The sequence below is a fragment of the Sceloporus occidentalis genome, unplaced genomic scaffold (genome assembly GCF_023333645.1).
Source record: "Sceloporus occidentalis isolate IW3139 unplaced genomic scaffold, rSceOcc1.0.p SCAF_10, whole genome shotgun sequence".
Taxonomy (NCBI): domain Eukaryota; kingdom Metazoa; phylum Chordata; class Lepidosauria; order Squamata; family Phrynosomatidae; genus Sceloporus; species Sceloporus occidentalis.
In genome coordinates this window covers 20,651,328-20,671,865 of record NW_028316990.1, presented here as the reverse complement: position 1 = coordinate 20,671,865, position 20,538 = coordinate 20,651,328, and the positions used below count along the sequence as shown (strand labels likewise).

General features: G+C 42.5%; 1 protein-coding gene across 1 annotated transcript in view; it reads right to left on the bottom strand.

The window, feature by feature from the left end:
* The window catches only part of GLG1 (golgi glycoprotein 1), a 51,428-nt gene that overhangs the window by 14,106 nt on the left and 16,784 nt on the right, over positions 1 to 20,538 (bottom strand). Inside the window, exons 2-13 of the mRNA XM_089476797.1 lie at positions 17,645 to 17,677; positions 14,863 to 14,949; positions 10,014 to 10,229; positions 8,805 to 9,008; positions 8,220 to 8,291; positions 6,686 to 6,869; positions 4,360 to 4,574; positions 3,363 to 3,484; positions 2,562 to 2,663; positions 2,229 to 2,382; positions 1,457 to 1,594; positions 319 to 405 (exon numbers count right to left, since the gene is read on the bottom strand). Of these exons, the coding sequence (XP_089332923.1) occupies positions 319 to 405; positions 1,457 to 1,594; positions 2,229 to 2,382; positions 2,562 to 2,663; positions 3,363 to 3,484; positions 4,360 to 4,574; positions 6,686 to 6,869; positions 8,220 to 8,291; positions 8,805 to 9,008; positions 10,014 to 10,229; positions 14,863 to 14,949; positions 17,645 to 17,677 (1,614 nt within the window). The remainder of the gene's footprint in view (positions 1 to 318; positions 406 to 1,456; positions 1,595 to 2,228; positions 2,383 to 2,561; positions 2,664 to 3,362; positions 3,485 to 4,359; positions 4,575 to 6,685; positions 6,870 to 8,219; positions 8,292 to 8,804; positions 9,009 to 10,013; positions 10,230 to 14,862; positions 14,950 to 17,644; positions 17,678 to 20,538) is intronic.

Sequence of the window (20,538 nt, the reverse complement as noted above, 5' to 3'; positions counted from 1 at the left end):
TTATGATAAGTATCACTTCAACTTTGCTACCACAGCTTTGACCCAAGACAAGCAGATTTTGCCCAGAGCCTAAACGATGCTATCTTAAAAGATTACATTTTATTTCCAAAGAGTCCAGGCCTGGACTAATCTCAGGACATCTAATTAATGTCTGAAGTTTTATTGTCTTCTATTCATGTACAGAATATTATACAATGCCACCCACTCTAAGAAGTTGTTAGACGAAACACCAACCAACAAGTCTGTACCCAAAGAGCAATTGCTTACACAGTCAAGTATGAACACTATAGCTTTTCCTGAAAGACAAAGCCCACTTACCTCAGATTCCAGCTCTGTAAGGTTTCCAACTATGTCTCTGCAGTCAATTGCCAAATCATCTAAATGGTCCTGGAGACATTCTAGTTCCTACACAAGATAAAGAAACTTAACATGAAATATGAATATTTCACTACTTCTGTGAGAATCCCAGCAAATGCACAATTTTATGCCTCTGCTACAGGTTTTAGACATTCCTTTTCCAACCTACTTAAGTCCCAGCTCTACTTTGCTCTAAGTTGTAATAAACTGAAATAATACTAGGCACATGATTACTACTTTTGCTTCTACATTCAGTGAATTCAACTTGTTATTTATACTGCAGGTGTGACAAAGACCACTGAAACACTTGAAACAGGGTGGCTAAATCCTTACTAAGGGATGGAAGATGCACTTGAATTGTCTGTCTGTCAGAACCAGACTGACAAAATTAATCTCCATTAATTAAACCCACATCCTATTCCTCTGTGTAAGAGTCTGGCACCTGCCAAAGTGACAGTTCTTGATCACCCAAAACAGGACTGCAAATTGTTTAATTCCTGGAGCAACTGAGCATTCTCAGCCAATAACTCTCAGCAGCTGGACTGGCACAAACAGGGGCCCTGTCACATTATACATATGATAGCATTATGACTCCATTTAACTGCCATGGCTCCAAGCTATGGCATCTTGGGGTTTGTAGCTTCGTGTGAGACTGGAGGTCTCTGGCTGAGAATACTATAACTATGTATGCAAAAGAGACTAAAGGTACAATCAGAGGTTAGGAGAAAGCCATCATTCTCACTAAAAGTAGCAGAAAATCGCTGGAAGCCCATAACCTTGGAAAAGTTTATTTAAACCACCTCAGGATCCTGCACAATTTTTCTGTAATAGCACTACTAGAAGAAGGTGCTCAGCTTGCATATTTGAGTCCAATCCTACAATATTCATTGTCAATACCACAGCTAGCCCCATGCTGTACAGGACACTTATCAGTTTCATGTGAATAAAATTCCACACATGGAAAAGTCTCTTATTTCCCAGCCTGTACAAAAACACATTACCATCCACCATGGCAAAACTGTCTTCAAGCAAGCACTGATACCCCGCCCCGCCCCATTCCACCCTATTAAGGGAGTGTGGAAATTAATGTCAGAGATACCTGTCCTGTCTCCGTCTTCTCACTGCACCACTTCCCCAGATCTATCATGCACTTGTCCTGGAGAGCTGGATCTAGTTTCACGTCCAAGGCACGCTGGTGCAGAATTCGCTGTACTTCTGCTCTGCATTCTCTGGAGAGCTGCCAAACACAAGTGCACAGATTTGTTCCAGATGAACTACCCCAACTGCTATGATCTGGGCCTTTCCCTTCCAGATGCACCGCCATGCTATTCTTAGCCTCTTCCCCATGCTGGTCCTGGGAGTGACATCCCCCCAAATTTTTCTCTTCCTTGCAATCTGAATTGGCGATCCCCTATGTCCAGAAGATGCCTAAATAGGCTAAGTGGCACCGGATCCCATCTGATCTTGGAAGCTAAGCAAGGTCATATTTTTTGTATGATGTGAATTTTTTAGCTATATTTGTGCTAGAACAGAGAAAAATATGGAATAAAAATATTGTTATTGTTGTGTGCCTTCAAGTAGTTTCTGACTTATGATGACCCTAAAATGAACAAATCACAGGATTTTCTTGGCAAGATTTGTTCATAGTTGGTTTATCTTTTCCTTACACTAATAATAGCAGCAGCATCAACTTGGTGACATGGAGATTGGACTGTAGTCAGTTTATCTCCTCCATTTTCCCCAGAACTACCTTTTCAGTTTCACTGCTCTCTTACTCAAGAACTATCCTAAATTAGAAACCACAGATAAACCCACCACATGCTCCCAAGTCTGATAAAGGAGGACAGTTAAGGTAGCAAAAGACTACCTACCCTCCTCCCCTGTTCCTCTGTGCGGTAGGCATGTCTGTACAGGCAGGAAAAGACAGCACCAGGAGGCATAACTTCACTTGTCTCGTTCCAGCTACGCGCATGGCAAAGTCGTGATGCATCCCCCTGGCACTTGCGGTAGAGGACAGGATCCAATCTATCAAAGCATAAATCATTAGAAGTCACCAGGAGTATTCTATGTGCTCGTTGGTTAGAGTTGTGAAGGTCCAGGGGGAAAATGGGGGGAGGGATCTGGAGAGTTTTCTATTTTTTTCCAAAGCTTCCCACCAACCCTGGGCCCATCCGAGCATCCCACCTGCCCCGCTTAACACTCACTTCCAATCCCGTGAGATAAAGTACTGAAGTTCAAGAAGCCTGTGCTCACAATCCTCCACCATCTTCTCTGTGTACAAGTGTTCCATAAGGCAAGAGAGAATCCTAGAAAAGAGAAGTTGGAAAATTAGACCAAGAGATGTGGTGGTGGTTGGTAGCCTTCACCCCAGGTTAAGATGGTGGGAAGGGGTACCTTCTGGGTCTGGCGGCTCTGCTGGACAGGTGGGAATGTGAGCCTTCTCCTTTTCCTGCCCAGCCAGCAAGTCCGCCAGACCTGGAAAAGGCTGTTGAAGAGGAGGGGGATATTCAAAAATTATCTGCACCAAATGTCAGATATAAATGATATGCCACTGGAGCCAAGATCTCCCTTCATACATGCAACACCATGGCGACATCCACCTCCAATTTACAGGGTGCTTTTTAGACCATACTACACAAGCTGACTCACTACAAGTCAGAATGAGTGAACAGAAGCTAGAATACTTTGGACATATCATGATACGACAAAGCCCTTTAGAAAAGGCAATTATCAAGCTCAGTAAAGCGGAAGGGGGTAAGAAAAAGAGGAAGACCACATCACAGGTGGATTGACTCCATCAAGGAAGCAATGACATGACTACCTTGAGTTTGCAAGACCTGAGCAGGACCATTCATAACAAGGTCTCTGGGAAGTCTGCATTCATAAAGTCTCCAGAAGTCAAAGCTGACTTGATGGCACATAATAAGCACACACACAAACACACACACACACACAATGTAATGGAGTCAGAGGAGGGGGACTTCAAAGCTGCCTTCATCACCTACATGGGGTCTCCAGCCCGGATGTGTTTGCAGGCTGTCTGTATCACTGATTCGCATGCTTCATTCAAAGCTCTGTCGATGCGGTAATCAGCACCTGGGTCTGCCTCTTGGATAAGCGTTTGAAGCTGAAGGAAGAGAGAAAGAGAGGGGAAAATTTAACAACCATGACTGAGCAATTCAAAGAATTCCCTGGCAGAACTGTACAGTAAATGCACCAGATTCTGCCCTCCAGTTGGTTTCAGAGACTATCTCTGTAAGTGCAAAATATATTTCAAACTTTCCCATGGATATTAGCTGCTCCTGTAAATAAAGGGCAAAACCATTTGCCAAGGAGAAGCAGTCTCTGAGCCAATGATTTATCTTTCCAAGCCCAAAGCCTGCTAATCGCAACCAGCTGAGACATGCCAAAGAGAAGAGCATTCCCCATTCCCCAGCAGCAGTGTTTTTGTAGTGCTGCCACTTCATTTGCATCTGTTAACTGTAAACTAGATTAATAAAGGCAAAATGCCAGGCCATACAGTGGGATCTAGTTATTCTGCAGCCCAGGGGATTTTCCGCATTATCTCTTGTCCCCTCTCCCTGCTGGAACTGAAAGCATGGAGAGTCAAGAAAGAAATCCTTCTGGCCTCCATCAGGCCAAGCCTGAAAACCAAGTGCCCCTCTCATGTACTTGAGAAATACCCCCAACATTAAAGCAATGCTAAAGTTCAGGGGCCTCTCAGCAAATCAAGAAAGCCCTCAAATGACTAAGGATAAGTACATGACAGTTATCAAGCTAATAATAGTGTTGCATTCTCGGAATTGTCAAGGCAGACTGAGATACTTGGTTAAAGCTCTGGAAATTTTCCACCGATGCACACAAATCTTCATTCCGCTCAGATGGTTAGCAAGTGGGGTCCTGACTCAGACATTAAACATTGAAGGCCCAGAGAAGATGTATACACTCAGAGGTGTGGGGGGGAGGAAATTAATAAGGGAAGGATTTCCACCACAACCTTACCGACTGCTGGCAGTTGACTCCTAAGCTCCCCTTCTCTCCTCGAACAACTTTCATTAGGCAATGGAGAGTACGACCCTTCCGATGCAGCCCCGAGCAATGGTGCTCAATCTCAGTGCGGCAACCGAGGATGATCTCGGGGCTCAGCGAGAAGTCTTCCATCAACATGCGTCGGTAATCTAGCATCTCTCCCTGGCATTCGCTGCTCACCTGCCGACCTGAGGCAAGTCAGAAAAGACACAGGTTATCAGACATTGGCCTGAGCAAACCCGCACATGGCTGTGACACATGCTAAAAGTGCAATGGAATCTCATCAGAACAATTAGAGCTATTCTGGACTTAAGGCTATATCAGATGACCCACCAAAGGGGGAAAATTCAGGTCCATGTGGTTAATTATTTCTTCCCTCTAGTCTTTAAGAAGGCTTCCCCCATCCCCAACTTATTTTCAGCTATTTCAAACAGGAGTATTGAAATGAGTGGAAAGCATGAGCCGACTAGAACACACGATTACTCGGGTGAAAGCATTCCTGCAGGCAGACTATGCATACGGGGTTTAGAGCTTTAAAGGTCAACATCAACACTCTGAATCAGGCTTGGGAACTGACTAGTAACCACTGCAGTTCACTCAGTGCTAGAAGGATAAACTTAAAATGGCCAGTCCCCATGAACAGCCTCACTGCTCCATGCTGCACTAACTGAAGTTTCCAAATGATCTGCAATGGTACCCCCATGCATAACACACTGGAGCAATCCAGGAAGGTGGTTACTGGTGCATGGAGAACCAGAATCAAGCTTTCTCTCTATAGGCAATCGTGGCTGGTACATCTGAGCTGGACTGATGAGCTGCCCCAAAGTCACAACTTACTCCCTTCAAAAGAGTGTTACTCCATTTGGAAAGCCTGCACACCACTTAACCAGGTAGACAAACCACCACCTCACAGCATTTCCATCTTGTCTAGACTAAGTATCTTTTTACTAGCTCTCATCTTGCCTACTACTACATTCAAGCATCAGCTCAGGATACACAGCAGTGCCACACTTGCATTTGATGAAAAGGAAAGAACAGCATGCTGTTTAGTAATCAAACTAACAGCCTAGAAAACCTTTCTCAACTATTTCATGTAACCTGTTTCATGTAAAGCAGGGTGGGTACTGTGGGGGGACCAGGGGCCAATCCCCGCCACCCCACAGAACACCCCCTTCTAGCAAGCCACACTAAAATGCCTGCTTTTGATACAGAGTCCCTCTCAAAATGATCTGGAAATGAAATTACTTCCAGTCACCATTCTGAAAGGGGCACTAAGGAAAATACAAGTATTTGGGGGCTGGGGTGGCTTGAGGGAACTGGGAGTGATTTTGCACATTTCTGTGCATTTGGTGAGCTTTCTGTGCAAGCATTCTCCATGCAAAAACAGCACTAGTTTTATTTTTTATTTTTTAAGGGTTTTGGAAAGGGGGCAAGGGGTTGCGGCTACAATGGAGAGGTCTGGGAGGCACATGCAGACTGTGGGCTGCCCTTTCTCACCCATGATGCAGATGTTAAAAAGAAGAGAGACCATCAAAACAGAGTTTGTACAAGGCAGAGCAACGACCTTCCTCCCCTCAGCATTGCTTTTGGGAACTGACCATTCAGAGAAAAATGAGTCTCTATAAGAGAGTGTTTCCCACACTCAGCTGGGTCCTGCACTAGCCCAGAAGGTGTATCAAAAGCTGCTGCAAGGTCCAGGACAACCAAAAAGGATGCATTCTCTCTTGCCTTTCTCCTGGTCAAGGTTATCGCACAAAGCAAAACTGAGCCCAGAGCCAAACCGAAATGGGTCCAGGGACTCAGTATCATTCAGAAGCATCTGAAGCTGACTAGCCAATTAATTTCAAACTCCTAACTGTGAAGACATCCAAATAGGACTGCCACAGGGCAATGCTTTACTCAGGTCTTTCCCAGGGCTGCACAGATAAGGCAGGTGTGTGGCTGTCTCCTTTGGCTAAGGACTATTCAGCTGGGAAAAGCCTGAAGACATAGCCTTGGGCTTTTGAAACAGGAGATGGTTCAGCTACTCTCGCTCTCATCCTTGGCCTTCTTTCTAATTTAAGATATAGTGAGTTGCAGTGGGCTTCTAGAACGTGTTAAAGAAAGACTGTCAGAGGAAACAAAGAATCCAAACATCTATGTATATTTTGATTTAGGAATAGTCACAGTGTTCACAAATTCTTTAACCAAACATAACCTGGGGGCAAAGAAAGGGCAGGGTAGGAACTCTCTCTTTCAAAAAACATTATTTACAAAAGGAACAACAGGATGAACCTATAGAAGAGACATCCTAACTTACCTCTGTGCACAGCAGATTCCAAACACATGAGCAGATAGGAGAGCCGGGCCTCCCGGGAACGAGGAAGGTTCTCTACGTTACAACGGTACTTCTTCAGGTCACTTTTGCAGGACTTGGCCAAGGAGTAGCTGACTTTGTAATCTTGTGCAATCAGTTTTTGCCGTGTTGTCAACGCATCGCGACACTGAGGAGAAGAAGCAAGCTGTCAAGTGAAGTTCCACTGGAGTACAACACAACACATCACCTTTATCTTCCAGAGGTAAACTTCAACCATGCTCAGTGACAGAGTAAACAGTGGTTCTCAACCTTCCGAATGCCATGACCCTTTAATACAGTTCCTCATGTTGTGGTGACCCCCCAACCATACAATTATTTTCACCTCAGTTCCTAACACCATCCAAAATATGTGTTTTCCGATGGTCTTAGGCAACCCTTGTGAAAGGGTCGTTTGACCCCCAAAGAAAGACCATAGCTTCAAAACACACCAGATCTCCATAAGTCACTGTTTAAAAAATGAGATTCATCTCAAGATACTCAAAAGTCAGTTGCTTTATAGGTTGAGTCTCTTTAATCCAAAATGCTTGGGATCAGAGGTTCTTTTGGAATTTGGATAGTTTTTGATTTTGGTATACCTGTATTTGCATATATGCAATGAGTTATCATGGAGATGGAACCCAAGGCTAAACACATAATTTATTATTCATGTTCACTTTATATACATAGCCTGAAGGTAACTTTATACATAGTATGTTTTTTAAAAATAATTTTGTGCATGAAAACGAAGTTTGTGTACACTGAACCCTCAGAAAGCAAAAGTGTCACGAACTCAGCCACCCATGAAAAAAGTTTTGGTTTTTGTCAGATTTTGAAGTTCTGGATAAGGAAGATTCAATCTGTATTAGTTTAAAATAAATAAATAAAGCAAGCTTGACACATTTTGTTCTGTATGTACTCTTCAGGCCTTCATTAGGGGACTACTTAGAATCAAAGTTCAAACATTTCTGGACCAGGATCTCTCAAACCATTGACTAGAAAAGTTAATGTTTCCACTTCCTCATCCTGAAATTTCTGGACTCTGACTCTAAATAGTTCCCGAGGAAGGCTATTCAGGTTAAACAGGCCCTGAGGAAAGCTGAAACACATTGGGCTTTTTTACTAATACAACTACCATATTTTTATCATTTTGAGATATGTCTCCAGTTTCTTGTGGATCTCACCAGATTTCACTGTATGATCCCCAATTTCTGCTTCTATTATTTGATAAAAGCCATGCCCACCTAGAGCAGGACCAGGTAGCTAGGATGGGGAAAATGCAGACAGCAGAACTGTATAGTTCTTGAAACATTCCAACGAAGTAGCTAGGATAGTACAGGAACTCATCAATTGTCCACTGACATCAAGCTGTGTCTATCAAATGACTCCCCATCCTTTGGAAACAGCAGGTGATGAGGGTGAATAAGAAACAGAAGTTTTGGGGTCCAATCAGACACAGTGGCCAGTATATAATAGCTAGTCAAATGAATGGAACACCTACCTTTTCACTCATAGCCTCTTCAAATTTGTGATTGAAGAGACACTTGTATACTCTTCCTTCTCCAGCTTGAGTCTGTGCAAAAAGGGAACAATACTAATGAAAGAATGTGCTTGACAACACTTTAGGATGAAGACACTGCAAACACATGCACACACACAATTTTAACACTTTCCTCAAAGAAGTTAGGGCAGGGGACATACAATCCATATAAACCATGAAGAAGGATAGACTGGACATGTGTTTTAGGCTACTCAGTGAGTGTCAGAATCCAGCAGCAATGTGTGTGTCCAAAAAAGACCTGTCTTAAGATGTGTGTCAAAAAAAGACCTGTACTTTCAGATGTACTCATTTTTGTTAAACGTAAGGGAAGTGTATGCTATTCTCTTTATGTTATTACAAATATACAAATTTTTAAAATTCCACATAAATCTTTGTATATGTTTGAATAGAACCTTTAAGGCAAATGTGCCAAACCAGCTAACAGTATTAGAAGCATTGGACAACCTACATTGCCTATGGCCAGTTCCTGTACCACAAGGCAAGGAGAGGTGGGCCTTTGTCCAAGGAAAAGGAGATCACACTTACGTTTTCACAGAAGCGTTCCCTGTCATCCCGGCACGCAAAGTAAAGATGCCGATCAAGGTGGAAGTCATCTGAAGAGAGCTCAGCAACACGGAGAATGGCCTTCTTGCATATGTCAGAGACTTTTATTCGGGGCTCAGTTTCTTCTGCCTCCTTCACCAGGCCTTTTTCCAGGCAAGCCACCACTTCTCCTTGAGAATGGGCATCCTGACATTAACCAACAGAAGTTAATCAATGAAGAAGGAAGTTAACCAACAGTAGGATATACTCGCATTCTATTACTTCTGCCTGCTGCTCCAAGCAGTCTACCAAAGCATGAAGGCAGCTGAAAGCAAGTGGCTCACTCCAGCCCATAGAATTATTGAATTATAGAGGTGGAAGAGGCCACACAGTCATCCAGTCTGATGGCTGCTATGCAGGAATAGATAACTAAAGCACTCCTGAAAGATGGTCATTCAACCTCTTCAAAGACCTCCAATGAAGGCGAGTCCCCCATCCTCCAAAGCAGTCCATTCCATTGTCTAAGAGCTCTTACAGTTGGGAAGATCTTCCTAATGTCTGCACTTTTTATCTGAATCCATTGGTTCATGCCCTAGCCTTGTGATTATCAGAAAACAGGCTCACTCCATCTTCTGCATGGCACAACATTAGATATTTGAAGATAGCTATCATGATCCCTCTCAGTCTTCTCTTGTCTATGCTTTTCCCAGCTCCCTAAGCATGCTGCCTCTCCAGCTGCTACATTATGCAGATGAACTTGTAGCAACTCCTGATCTGGGAAGAAACTACATTTGGCCTTAATCTGAAGTCGCCCTCTGCTTATCATAGCCTTCTTAAAATGATCTTTCAGAAATCACCTTGGACTCACTCACTAGCAAGACATTCTTCTGCGAAATGCTGATAAAAATCAAAAGAATGAATATGGATTTTAAATGTCATCCCAGCTGTGGGAATCATGGGGCCATCCAGATGTTGTTGGGCTGCAACTGCCAACAGACCTAACCCTAATGGTGAGGAAACCTGAGAGTTGTAGTCCAAGATCCAGAGGGCAATGTGATTTTCAGCCGCACACTAGCCACAGAACTTGGTTTTAGTCCTCCAAACGCCCTCTTTGGAATTGAGATGACCCATCCAAGTGAGAGTATTCTCCCACCTCTCCCCCAACTGCCATTTTAACAGAGCCAGCATCAGACCCATGTGAGACCAGATTACCTTTTCACCAGGATGGATGCTGCCACATTTCAGGATATTAATATCATTCCTACAGTCATCCATGAAGCCACAGATCAGGCGGTAATCGCTGAAAATTACAGCTGTCATTTTGGTGATGTACTGGTGACACTGGTATTCTGTGATGTTTCCTCTGTGGTCTACCAAGCAGGACACCAGGTAACCTTTTCCAATTGGCTCATCGGCACACTCTTTGATCTGGAGAAGGGAAAAGTCCATACATCACCCAGAATGTAGACAAATGCACTGACTGCCTCCCCATTTAGTGGCACTAAGGATCCCAGGATTAGTGTCTTCTCTTGCTGGAAGAGATTATGTAAAAATCATGACAGCAATTATAAGCTAAATAATTATAAGAGAAACTGGGTATTCCCTAAAGGTACCTGAAGAATGAAATACCTGTACCTGCTCATCACTCTGAGGAACAAAGATGAACAACTGAAATGAGCACATTCCACACCAAGAGGACCATTATAGCAAAGATGTAATCAGTCAGCAATTTAAGAAGCAATTATCAGAATTTCTAGAACAGAAACGATGCTTAAGGACAGCCAAAGAGTAGGCAGAGAGTCTCAAGAACAGCCAAGCCTGGATTGCTCAGGTCCTTGAAAACCAACTTAAATGTAATCTTCAGGCAGACAGCTGAAAAAAATAAATAACTCATGAACGCCTAATCCAGGAGCCTAAAATCCATACAGAGTACGGCTGCAAAGCCATATACATCTCACATAATATGTTGCGCTTTAATAAGCCTGGTGTTCTCTTTTAGCATTTGAGAAGTTGCTTTGCTTGGCATCGGCTTCATGAGCCAGCAAAGCCAGGTGTTAAGGCTGCAGAGAATAGAATGAGAGGTCATAAGAAAAGGTCCCATTTCAGGGAAGGGAGAAGCAAGCTGTTATTTAAGAGAAAAGGAAGAGACGACGATAAAGGTAAGGAAGAACTTTACTACAGTGGAAGGTACTGTTGAGCAACAGAAAATTCAAAGAGTGATGTCCCAGCCAAAAATAAACTTAACCAGCTAAAGGTCACTGACAGACCAAAAAATTAAGGCCATGGGATCCCTCTACCTTTCCTAGTCAGAAGAGGACCTAAAGCCTGCCTTTTGGATGCTTGATTCCCACCAGAGAAGCAATATACCTGTACTTGGTGGCTTAAATATATGCAGCCCTGGAGTCCTGCTCATAAAGTTAAAAGGGAGAAACATGAGCCATTTAACACCAAGGGAAGCCACTTTTTAAAGCATTTGCCTAATACTGACATAATCTGGCAGCATTTACCTTGCTCTCGCTCTCTTTCACACACAGAGAACATCCTAATGCTAGAAAGAAAGCTTAAAATCTGCAAAGTTGACCCAACAGCCCAAGCAAGATGGGAGACACCAGCAGTGAACTGAACAATTATCAAGCAAGAAAGCAAAGCAAGTGTTTTGTTAGGGTAAGCAGTTCATCAAGCGGAGAAGCATTCCCAACTTAACCTTGAAAAATCTCTCTACAGCATGCCTAGGAACGTAAGACATCAACAATGACTATCTGAGAGGTTCACTTTGAGTTCCAGTCAAAACAGGTTTTTAAGCAGATGCCACTTTTTTAAAACGTCAACTATTTGCAGCCTACTCACTTAGGACACTAACCAGAATTCAAAAGCTATGGAAGTTACCCAGGAAGCTCCCATCATGGCCCCTATATCTCAGTCTTCCATTCTGCCTGAACCTCTTCCAAAAGAAGACTGTCACTTATAGGAGTGCCACAATGTTCTCCTGGATGCTGAAGTAGCTCCTTATCCAATGTTACCCAAAGTGGTGGTCCATGGACCAGGGCTGGTCCACAGGCCATTTTAGCTAGCTGTCCCTGGCAATTCCCCAGGAAAGAAACAACAGTACCCAATGGGCACAGATATGGTACCAGTCCCTGGCACATAAACAAAAAATAACTGCCACCCTCCCCAAGCTGGTGGCCTCCATTTATCTGAGGGACTGCAATGACCATCATTCCCTGGGGCCTGGCTCTATCCAAAGTGGCACATGATTTTAAATTGTTTTAATTGATTTTAGCTGGTTTTAAGCCGTCTTGTTTATAACTTGTCAAACTGTTTAATATGCCTTAGTTGTTATTGTTTTTTGCCTTCAAGTCGTTTCCAACTTATGGTGACCCGAAGGCAAACCTATCACGGGGTTTTCTTGGCAAAATTTGTTCAGAGGGAGGTTGCTTTTGTCTTCTTCTAAGGCTGGGAGAATAAAACTCGCCCATTGGTTTTCTGGAGTTTTAAAAGGGACGTTACCTTTGGTGCAACAAGGAAACATTTAATCACTAAAGCCAGGTACAAACAATTTGACAGCAATAATGAAGGGTAACATTATGTACACATTAGGGCTGGAATTTAAATGGTCAACACAACCTTTGGCCAACCGCTGTTAAACAGACATGCATCTGAAAGTATGCTAACTGCAAAACCTAAAATGTTTCCTAGAACATTGCAAACCTTTCCAGTATCTCACTTAGCTCCAAGATATGTAAAATAAGCTCACTTTGCACTCAACCAGCACAATGGGCTATGTAGTGCTTGGCTGTGAGACTTGTGCCACTCTAATGGAGGATGCTGTGAAGATGGAAGGTAGTCGTTCTTCAGAAAAAACTGCAAGGATGGATGCTCCTAAATAATGGGACATATGACCCCAACTCTTGCAGGACTGGAAAGAAGAGAGGCCCTTAATTTCAGCAATGCTATCATGAATGAAATCACGTCAAGAGCAACATTTGACAACCAGCCTGCTTCCTACAACTAGCACTTACAGAGACATTTGGTGATACTCAACTAGAATCCCCCCAAATGATGAGATTTGGCCATTAGCTCCAGCCTTTCACCTGGAAGTGTAGACTCCACACAATCACACTGCATGTATCACCAACATCTACTCTCCTGGCAAACAGCCCCCAATGCTCCTAAACTCTCACACTTGGAATTAGTAATAACCTCACTGGCTAACAGCACCTGCCCACCCCAAAATGTATTTTATCCATTCAAAGTGGCCTCTAAGACTACCATGATTTAATAAAAAAATTTCCAAGTTTTGTCATCTATACAGAAGCTGCTTTGAAGAATAAAAATAAAAAACATAATTAGCACTGACTTGCCTTGAGAGGAAAAGTACTCAGAACATCCTCAGCGGAGCAATATTAAGAGAAGCATTTTACTGGAAAATCTAGCAGTGACCTGAAGGCAAACACTTTCAGCAATTAGACAAGCAATTATGGAGTCATCAATGGCTGAGCCTATTCAAGTAAACATAGCATTTCACCCTCCTTTGCTCCAAAACTGGTGAATACATACAAGCTAAATAATTACTTAAATAGGGAGGCTATCCACAGTTAACTATCACCATAAAGGTGACTTCCTATAGCACAATTTTTTGTCAGATGGTAGTGAACAATCTAGACATTTTCTTAAATCCTGGAAAACACCCAGATTAGGAATTTACATTTACTAGCATCATTCTGGAAAAAATGAGCAATCTAAATTGTTCTGTAAATTTTACATTAGACTTGTAACTGAAATCAAAGTAAATCAACAAACTATCTACCACCAAGATTCTTTTAATCATAGATCTATTTAGTATGTGAAGAGATCTTGTAGCACCTTTGAGACTAAGTGATAGAAAGAAGTTGGCAGCATCAGCTTTTGTAGACTTAAATCTACTTCCTCAGATCCATTTGAGCAAACAATTAAAAACCTTTACAATCACTGTCTCCATATTTCCCTTCTCTTGCTGCTGCTAGCTTCAGAGGATCACTTAGGATAAACATTAACAGTGTTTTCTTGGTAGCCTTTTCCAAGCTCTGGAAGTCCCTGCCAAAGATTTTTAGGTTGCCTGCCCCAAGTTCTGCCTGCAGAAAAATACATTTTTAAAAAAGATCCAGGCAGACTTTTGACATGTGGTTTGTTATCAGTTGCGTGCTATATGATAAGTCCTTTATTGTTTTAAACTGTTCATTTAATTTGGCTCTGCTTCAATCACAGTTTGCATCTTAACTGTATCTTTCTTTCACTACTTCTGCAAAAAAAAAAAAATCCTGTTTTAGAAAAGGAAGGTGGGGAAAAATCCAGTAAATTAAAAATACCATCAACTGTATAGTCTACCAACAGCAGCACCATTGCTTTTTCAGAAAGTCTTCTATTAGGCTCAACTAGCCCATGAATCTAGAGACCAGACTCTAATCATCCCCAACCTCATTAGCATCTGATAGACAGCGTTAGTTATCATCGCTCTAATCAGCCTAACAACCTTGTCTGATCAAGCATTATGCCCAAGAAAGGGAGAATATAAATTGGAAACTGGAAAGGCTGAAATGGCCCAAGGAGGCTCCTTTTCAATGATCTGATTATTTTTAAGGTACCCAGGACTTCCTCTAACGAAAAGCATTCATTGCATTCTACCTTAAAAATGGATCGCTCTCCCTTCATTATATGTGCATGCTTTTTTGTCTGGACCCTGAGATGGTAACTGGAACTCCTTCAAGCAAAAGCAATCGCTATAGCCTCAAGTAGTTGCGACTCTTCCTCAGTTCACAGCTCTCATGTACTCCTTGACAAGCAATAAAACGGTCTGATTCTAGAAAAGAGGGCAGGGAACCTATTAACAGGTTCCATTCACTCCATCAATGAGGAGGCAGTCTCAGAAAAGAAACAGCTCACAGTCCCAGGCTGCTTGCTGTACAACGTTAATAAGGTGCTTTCTTTAAAAAAAAAAAACCACGCAATGCTATCATCTCAATCAATAAGACTTTAGCGTTTTCTCTGATGAAAGTAACAGTCAATCTCTCCCTGCCAGTCTTACCTCTGATATGGTGGATTTGCAAACCTCTCGAGCCACTGTTTCAAATTTCGGATCTGCAGTCAGGTTCAGCTTGTAGTTCCACAATAGCTGAAGGGAAGGTAAGAAATGTAAGACAAAGCTCAGTTTTTGCTTTTATGTTACCCAAGTCTTTCACAAGCCAGGATTTGGGTACTGACTTAAAACAACCACCCAGTCTCATCTAACAATATTTTCACCGTGGCATTGAAACTGCACAGCTCCAAGTCAGATTCAAATCTATGTTGACACAAGTAAGTCAATGCATTTGCCCCAACAACAGCTTTCAAAATATCCTCACAAAGCATAGCATTAAAACAGTGAAGCTCTAACATTAGAAGAATACTAAGAATATAGATGTTAGAGAAGAATGTGGCTGCATATGCAATTCAATTTCTCCTATAGTTCCATGAGAACTTACATTTAACTCTTCTATCATGAATTAAAATAAATAAGAGGGAGCAATGGTTTGTGGACTGGGCTCCTCCGTTCACAAGAAGATCCATGACTACTAGATCTTATCCAATTGCCACCATCACCTTATGTATGTTGCTCTCCACAATTTTAAGTGCTCTTTGATACAATAATAGATATTATTTCTTCACTGCATGACACTAAATAGCCATTTCTGGCAGATGTGAACCATTTAAAAAAACCACACAGAGACACATAAATGCATCATTAGTTCACTGCGAAGTCCCAAAGCCTTGTTAGTCTGTTAAAGTATATTGTAATTCTGGACAACATGCCACACATATGAAGGGGAATATTATTCGTGCAAGGCTCATGCTATGTTAACACTTAACAACAGCCAAGATGACTTAGTAAAGATCCTTCATAAATACATAACTAAGGTGAATTTAACACAAAGTTTGAGAGGTGATGTGGTTGCTCTCTTTAAATACCCCAAGGGATGTCACAGAGCTCTCCTCTCTGCTGCCCTAGAGGTTAAGACTAGGTCTAATGGTTTTAAGTTACAAGAAAATAGATTTCAATGTAACTTTAGAAGGAACTTCCTGACAGTGAGAGCAGTTGGGCAATGGAACCAATTGCTTATAGCAGTAGCAAGGTCTTTTTCTTCAGATGGCTTCAAAAAGAGCATGGACACCTACCGGCCGGGGATGCTTTAGCTGGAGATCCTACACTAAGCAGGATTTTTCTATCATTCTTATACCCCAGTTAGATTTTACTGCAACTTAGCAAACAAACACTATTGTTCACCAACATGGATGTTCCTAACTTCTTTGTCCTCTTCTCACAGCATCAAACATTGTAATACTAAGCAACTGCAACTGTCAGTTTCCCTTCCAATCTCAATTCTGCTGGTATCACCATGGAAAGAGAAAAATAAGATTTTACCATGTCCACAGTGTGGGCTTCTTTTGCCCATTTGCCTTGCAACTTGTGCTCTTGATTAATGTTTTATCTGGGGCGGCTGGACACACTGTGAAGCAGGGCACTTGCAGTGAGACAGCTCCGGGCATCTCACATCATAATTTTCCAGGAGTGCCTCTGGGTCCATGTGAATCGAAGTGGCGGTCAGCTGGAGCCTCAGGAGGGCACATACTGCACACCTAGCCACTGTATATAAACTGACTGCTGTCGTTTTGTTTCTTTAAAAGACCTGGCAAGCAATTGGGATGCAGTGAGGAAGGAGGGCAGCCATGGCCAGCGGAGTGGAAAGCAGAGCGAGAGGGAAACCAAGAATTCAGGTGTGGGATGAGTTGGCAATCAAAAAAGCAAAGGAGTGGGGAAGAGTGAGTTGCTTCTTTAAGATAGGGAAGACGTTTGGAGCTGGTTGGATGATAGCGCCACAAGGCTGCTGATTCAGCTGAGAGTTAATTAAAAGTAATTGATTTGGTGCAGAATCTATTATTTATTACATTTCTCTACTGCCCAGCAGAAAAATCTCTGGGCAGTTTGCAAAATGAAACTTAAAACTGCAGAAGAGAAACAGGAAGCAAAACGTAATATAGAAGTCTTTAAAAGTTTAAAACAGAATGAAACAAAAGCAAACCCTTTAGGTTAGAAAGAGAAAGAGATCAAGAAACACCAGTGGAGGACAACAACAACTCTTCAAATGTTTTGTTTATGCACTTTAGAAGTTGCAAAACACAGACGGGGGGGGGGGGGGAAGCATTAAGAAAGATCAACATCACAGTGAATAGCAGAAATCAATATGGAGGAAACTGATTTGGGCAAATAAATTAATTTCAAATGACGGGGAGAAAAACATAGAGATCTTGTGGCACCTTTCAGACTAACTCAAAGAAAGAACTTGGTAAGCACAAGCTTTGGTAGACTTCAGTCTACTTCCTCAGATGCATTTAGTGGGGTAAAAATTTGGGATCTCGTGGCCTAGTACTTTTCAGTGTATTTCCACAGCCACGCAAAGATGGGCAGGACTAGTGGAATAGCCACTACCTGCCTCTTCACTGCCGCATGTGGGCGACTGCATAGCTCATTAACTAATCAGCTATCCAGTTTAATTAAGGTATTCTCCAGTGGTCCCAGGATGAAAAGATCACACCATGCTGTGCTGTGTGCTGGGACATAGTACAGATGAAAGAGGACGTTGGTGACCATGCATTTAGCTGGAAAGCAACATCTCCCTTGTCTGCCTAAGTGGCCGTGGAATGGTACAGAAAAAGGACACTTTTCTACCTGGAAGAACTGGCCTAGGAGCGCCTGTGCCAAGAGCAAATGCGATTATGTCCTCTTAAGGAGAAAAATCTCAATCCCCCCCAAAAAACAGTAACACACTTACATGGTTGCAGTCCGACGAAATTTCATTGTCCGGCTGGAAAAAAAGAAAAGAAAGATAATGACATTAATTCAGAGGAGGTCAGGATATACTGCCTTCATTCCACACTAACAGACAAATGCTATTGTTTCAAAATAATGAACATTATGATGGTTAGCAGCCCACAGATTAAACACACATCCATCGCAATTGAGATCAAGGGACTGGCCTTGACTCAAAGGCATCAGGTATGTTGCTTTAAAATGGTTCCCTTATACTGCATTTCTTCACGAAGTATCATAGTCTGTACAAGGTGGAGGTTTGTATGGCCTACAAGAATTGCCACAAATAGAAGCCAGTAGCCACTAATGAGGACTCAGTGCCTCTCATGGCCTCGACAGAGTACAGGACATGCAGGTTCCCCCTGCCAACGTGCCATCATTTATAAACAGGTTTTATATTGTTACATGAAAAGATATGCCAATAAAAACTTCAAAAGGATTGCTTTGTCCCCATATAAAACCGAAAGCCCAAGTGAGATCTCCCCAGCTGGCCTCCTTGCATCAAGACCCATGGGGTCTCCTACCACAAAACCTATTGCACAGAAAGGAATATCCTCAAAGCGAAGAAGAGATGGCCATTCAATCCAATTCCCATCCTATCCAGTTCTTCAATAGGACTTTAATAGGTCTTGCCAATTGCCTCCCAGCTGGGAAATTACCTCCATGAATCTCCTGTAATGCTCTCACAGTCACTGTGACTTCAAACCCCCCTCTCTAAACCTGTTTATTTCTGTAAAGGGTTGAGCGACGGTCATTCCTAACTGCTTGTGATCACATCTGCTCACATTCTGTCCTTCATGGTCTTTTGCTCTCCTTCCTCTCCCTCTCATCTTTTCCAAATACTAGTCTTTGCTTCTTATACTCTAAAACAGGGGGTCCAAGTGTGTCCCAAAGCACAGCCCTTGAAGCTCCCCAGGGACTCAAATCCAAAATTTAAAAAAGGATGGTTTTTACCCAAACCCCTCACATCCCTTAAGAGCCAGCAAGAATATGTAAAAATAGGCCAAAAACTTGTCAAAATCAAAATCGGACGTAAAAAAGTGAGCAATATTCTTGTAAACATCTAAAAGAGTCTAGGGTGGCATAGTGGTTTGAGGGTCACACAATGGGCCAGGGAAGCCATTCAGCAAAAACACTGTGCTCTAGCAAGGACCTCTTTTGACTTCATCTTAACCTTAGATGGTCCACTTACTCCTAGTGATTCCTCTTTACAAGAGCCAGTTCTGTAGGCTACATTTTAGAGGAAGGCAATGGCAAAACCCTAGGGCTTGATGAGAGATGCAGTCGCCTACGGCTGTTTGAGAAAAGCTGTGCTGCCTTGTTATTTGGAAGGTTCTGGAGGAAAAGAAAAGGTATGCAACTATTTCATTTTAGTTCTCAAAACACATACACACACACCAACAACAACACTGAGTGAGGACAGTGAGACAAGCTTTATATAGCCTTTCAATGAGATCTGCATCCCGGCAAACAGGATGTGGTATTCTCAACAAAAGAGTCCATTTCTCCGAAAACACTTTGCCACAGGCTTATTGAGCACAGCTAGTGGGCAAAAGGAAAGTGCCGCTATAATCCATGGCAGTCCTACTGCTCTCCTCTCCAAAGCCGCAGAACATAGAAGCCTGACCATGTTTCTTCTCATCGCTTGGCATGTACAGCGGACCCTTCCCATTTGTGAAGGTTCGGTTCTGCTCTTCCCATCCCCATGGACAATTGGGCTCATATTATTCAGATCTGCAGATTGCCAGCCCGCCAATGCAAAGGGTTCGGCTGTACTGTCAAGCTAAGCTTTCAACAGCAGCATAATTTCATTCATGCAACAACTTTCAGGCTCATATACCAAAACCTGACAACACATTTTATTTAAGAAGAGCAGGAGAGATACCTATATTTAGCCAGAAGCTATTGTTCAAGGGTCTAAGGGCAAGTCCCAGAAAATATATTTAGAATTTATAGCCATCTGCATCAGCAGTTTAGCAGCATGAGTGACCAAGCACCTAGGATTTTTCCAGTACTACTGACCTGCCTAGTCAGGTAAGCCACTGGAGAATGGCTCATGTTTGCTTCAGGGGTATATGATTGGGGTTGCTAAAAGAATCACCGAGTTTCCATTTGAGAATTAATGTCTGGAACCATTTTTGGCTTCAAATATGGTTCATGTAGAACAGTGCTTCCCAAAGTTTGGTCCGTCAGATATTTTGGACTTCAGCTCCCAGAATTCCTGACTATTGGTCAAGCTAGCTGGGATTCTGCAAGCTGAAGTCCAAAACACTTGGAGGACCAAAGTTTGGGGATCACTGAAGCAGACAAAACCTTCTTTTGGCCCCACATCAAAACATTTGCCTCCCTTTTGGATTACAGGTTACCTTTTCCTTTGCTGAGCTAACCATTTCCCTAGGAGTGTAGAGCAAAAAGTGCTTCCAATTTTTACCCAGGACAGAAAATTGTGCCTCAGGTACTAGAAGTCTGGGAGACAGTAATTCAAAGTTTGAAAGGTGCTAAGCAGCCAACTGGGTTGTCCTATAATATTCTAAATATTCTATAATATTGCCCTATATTCTCAAAGGGTTTTCCTGGAGATCCCAGCAAAGATGCTGCCAATTTGCTTCTTCAGATGCCCACTACTTTTGTGGTGGGCAAGACCAGGGATTTAGGGCTTTGGTGCTGTCATGGTCACAGAAGAAGAAAGACTAAAGGAAGAAGTATCAACAGATCTTGGTGGCCCCTAAAAGGGTGAAGAACAGTGATCATCCCTTCCTGAAAAGCAAGGCCCAGGGATGTTGATGTTAAAGCACGCCCCACATACTTCACATTAAATGAACCACATTAGAGGGCACTTCATGACTCCATGGAAAA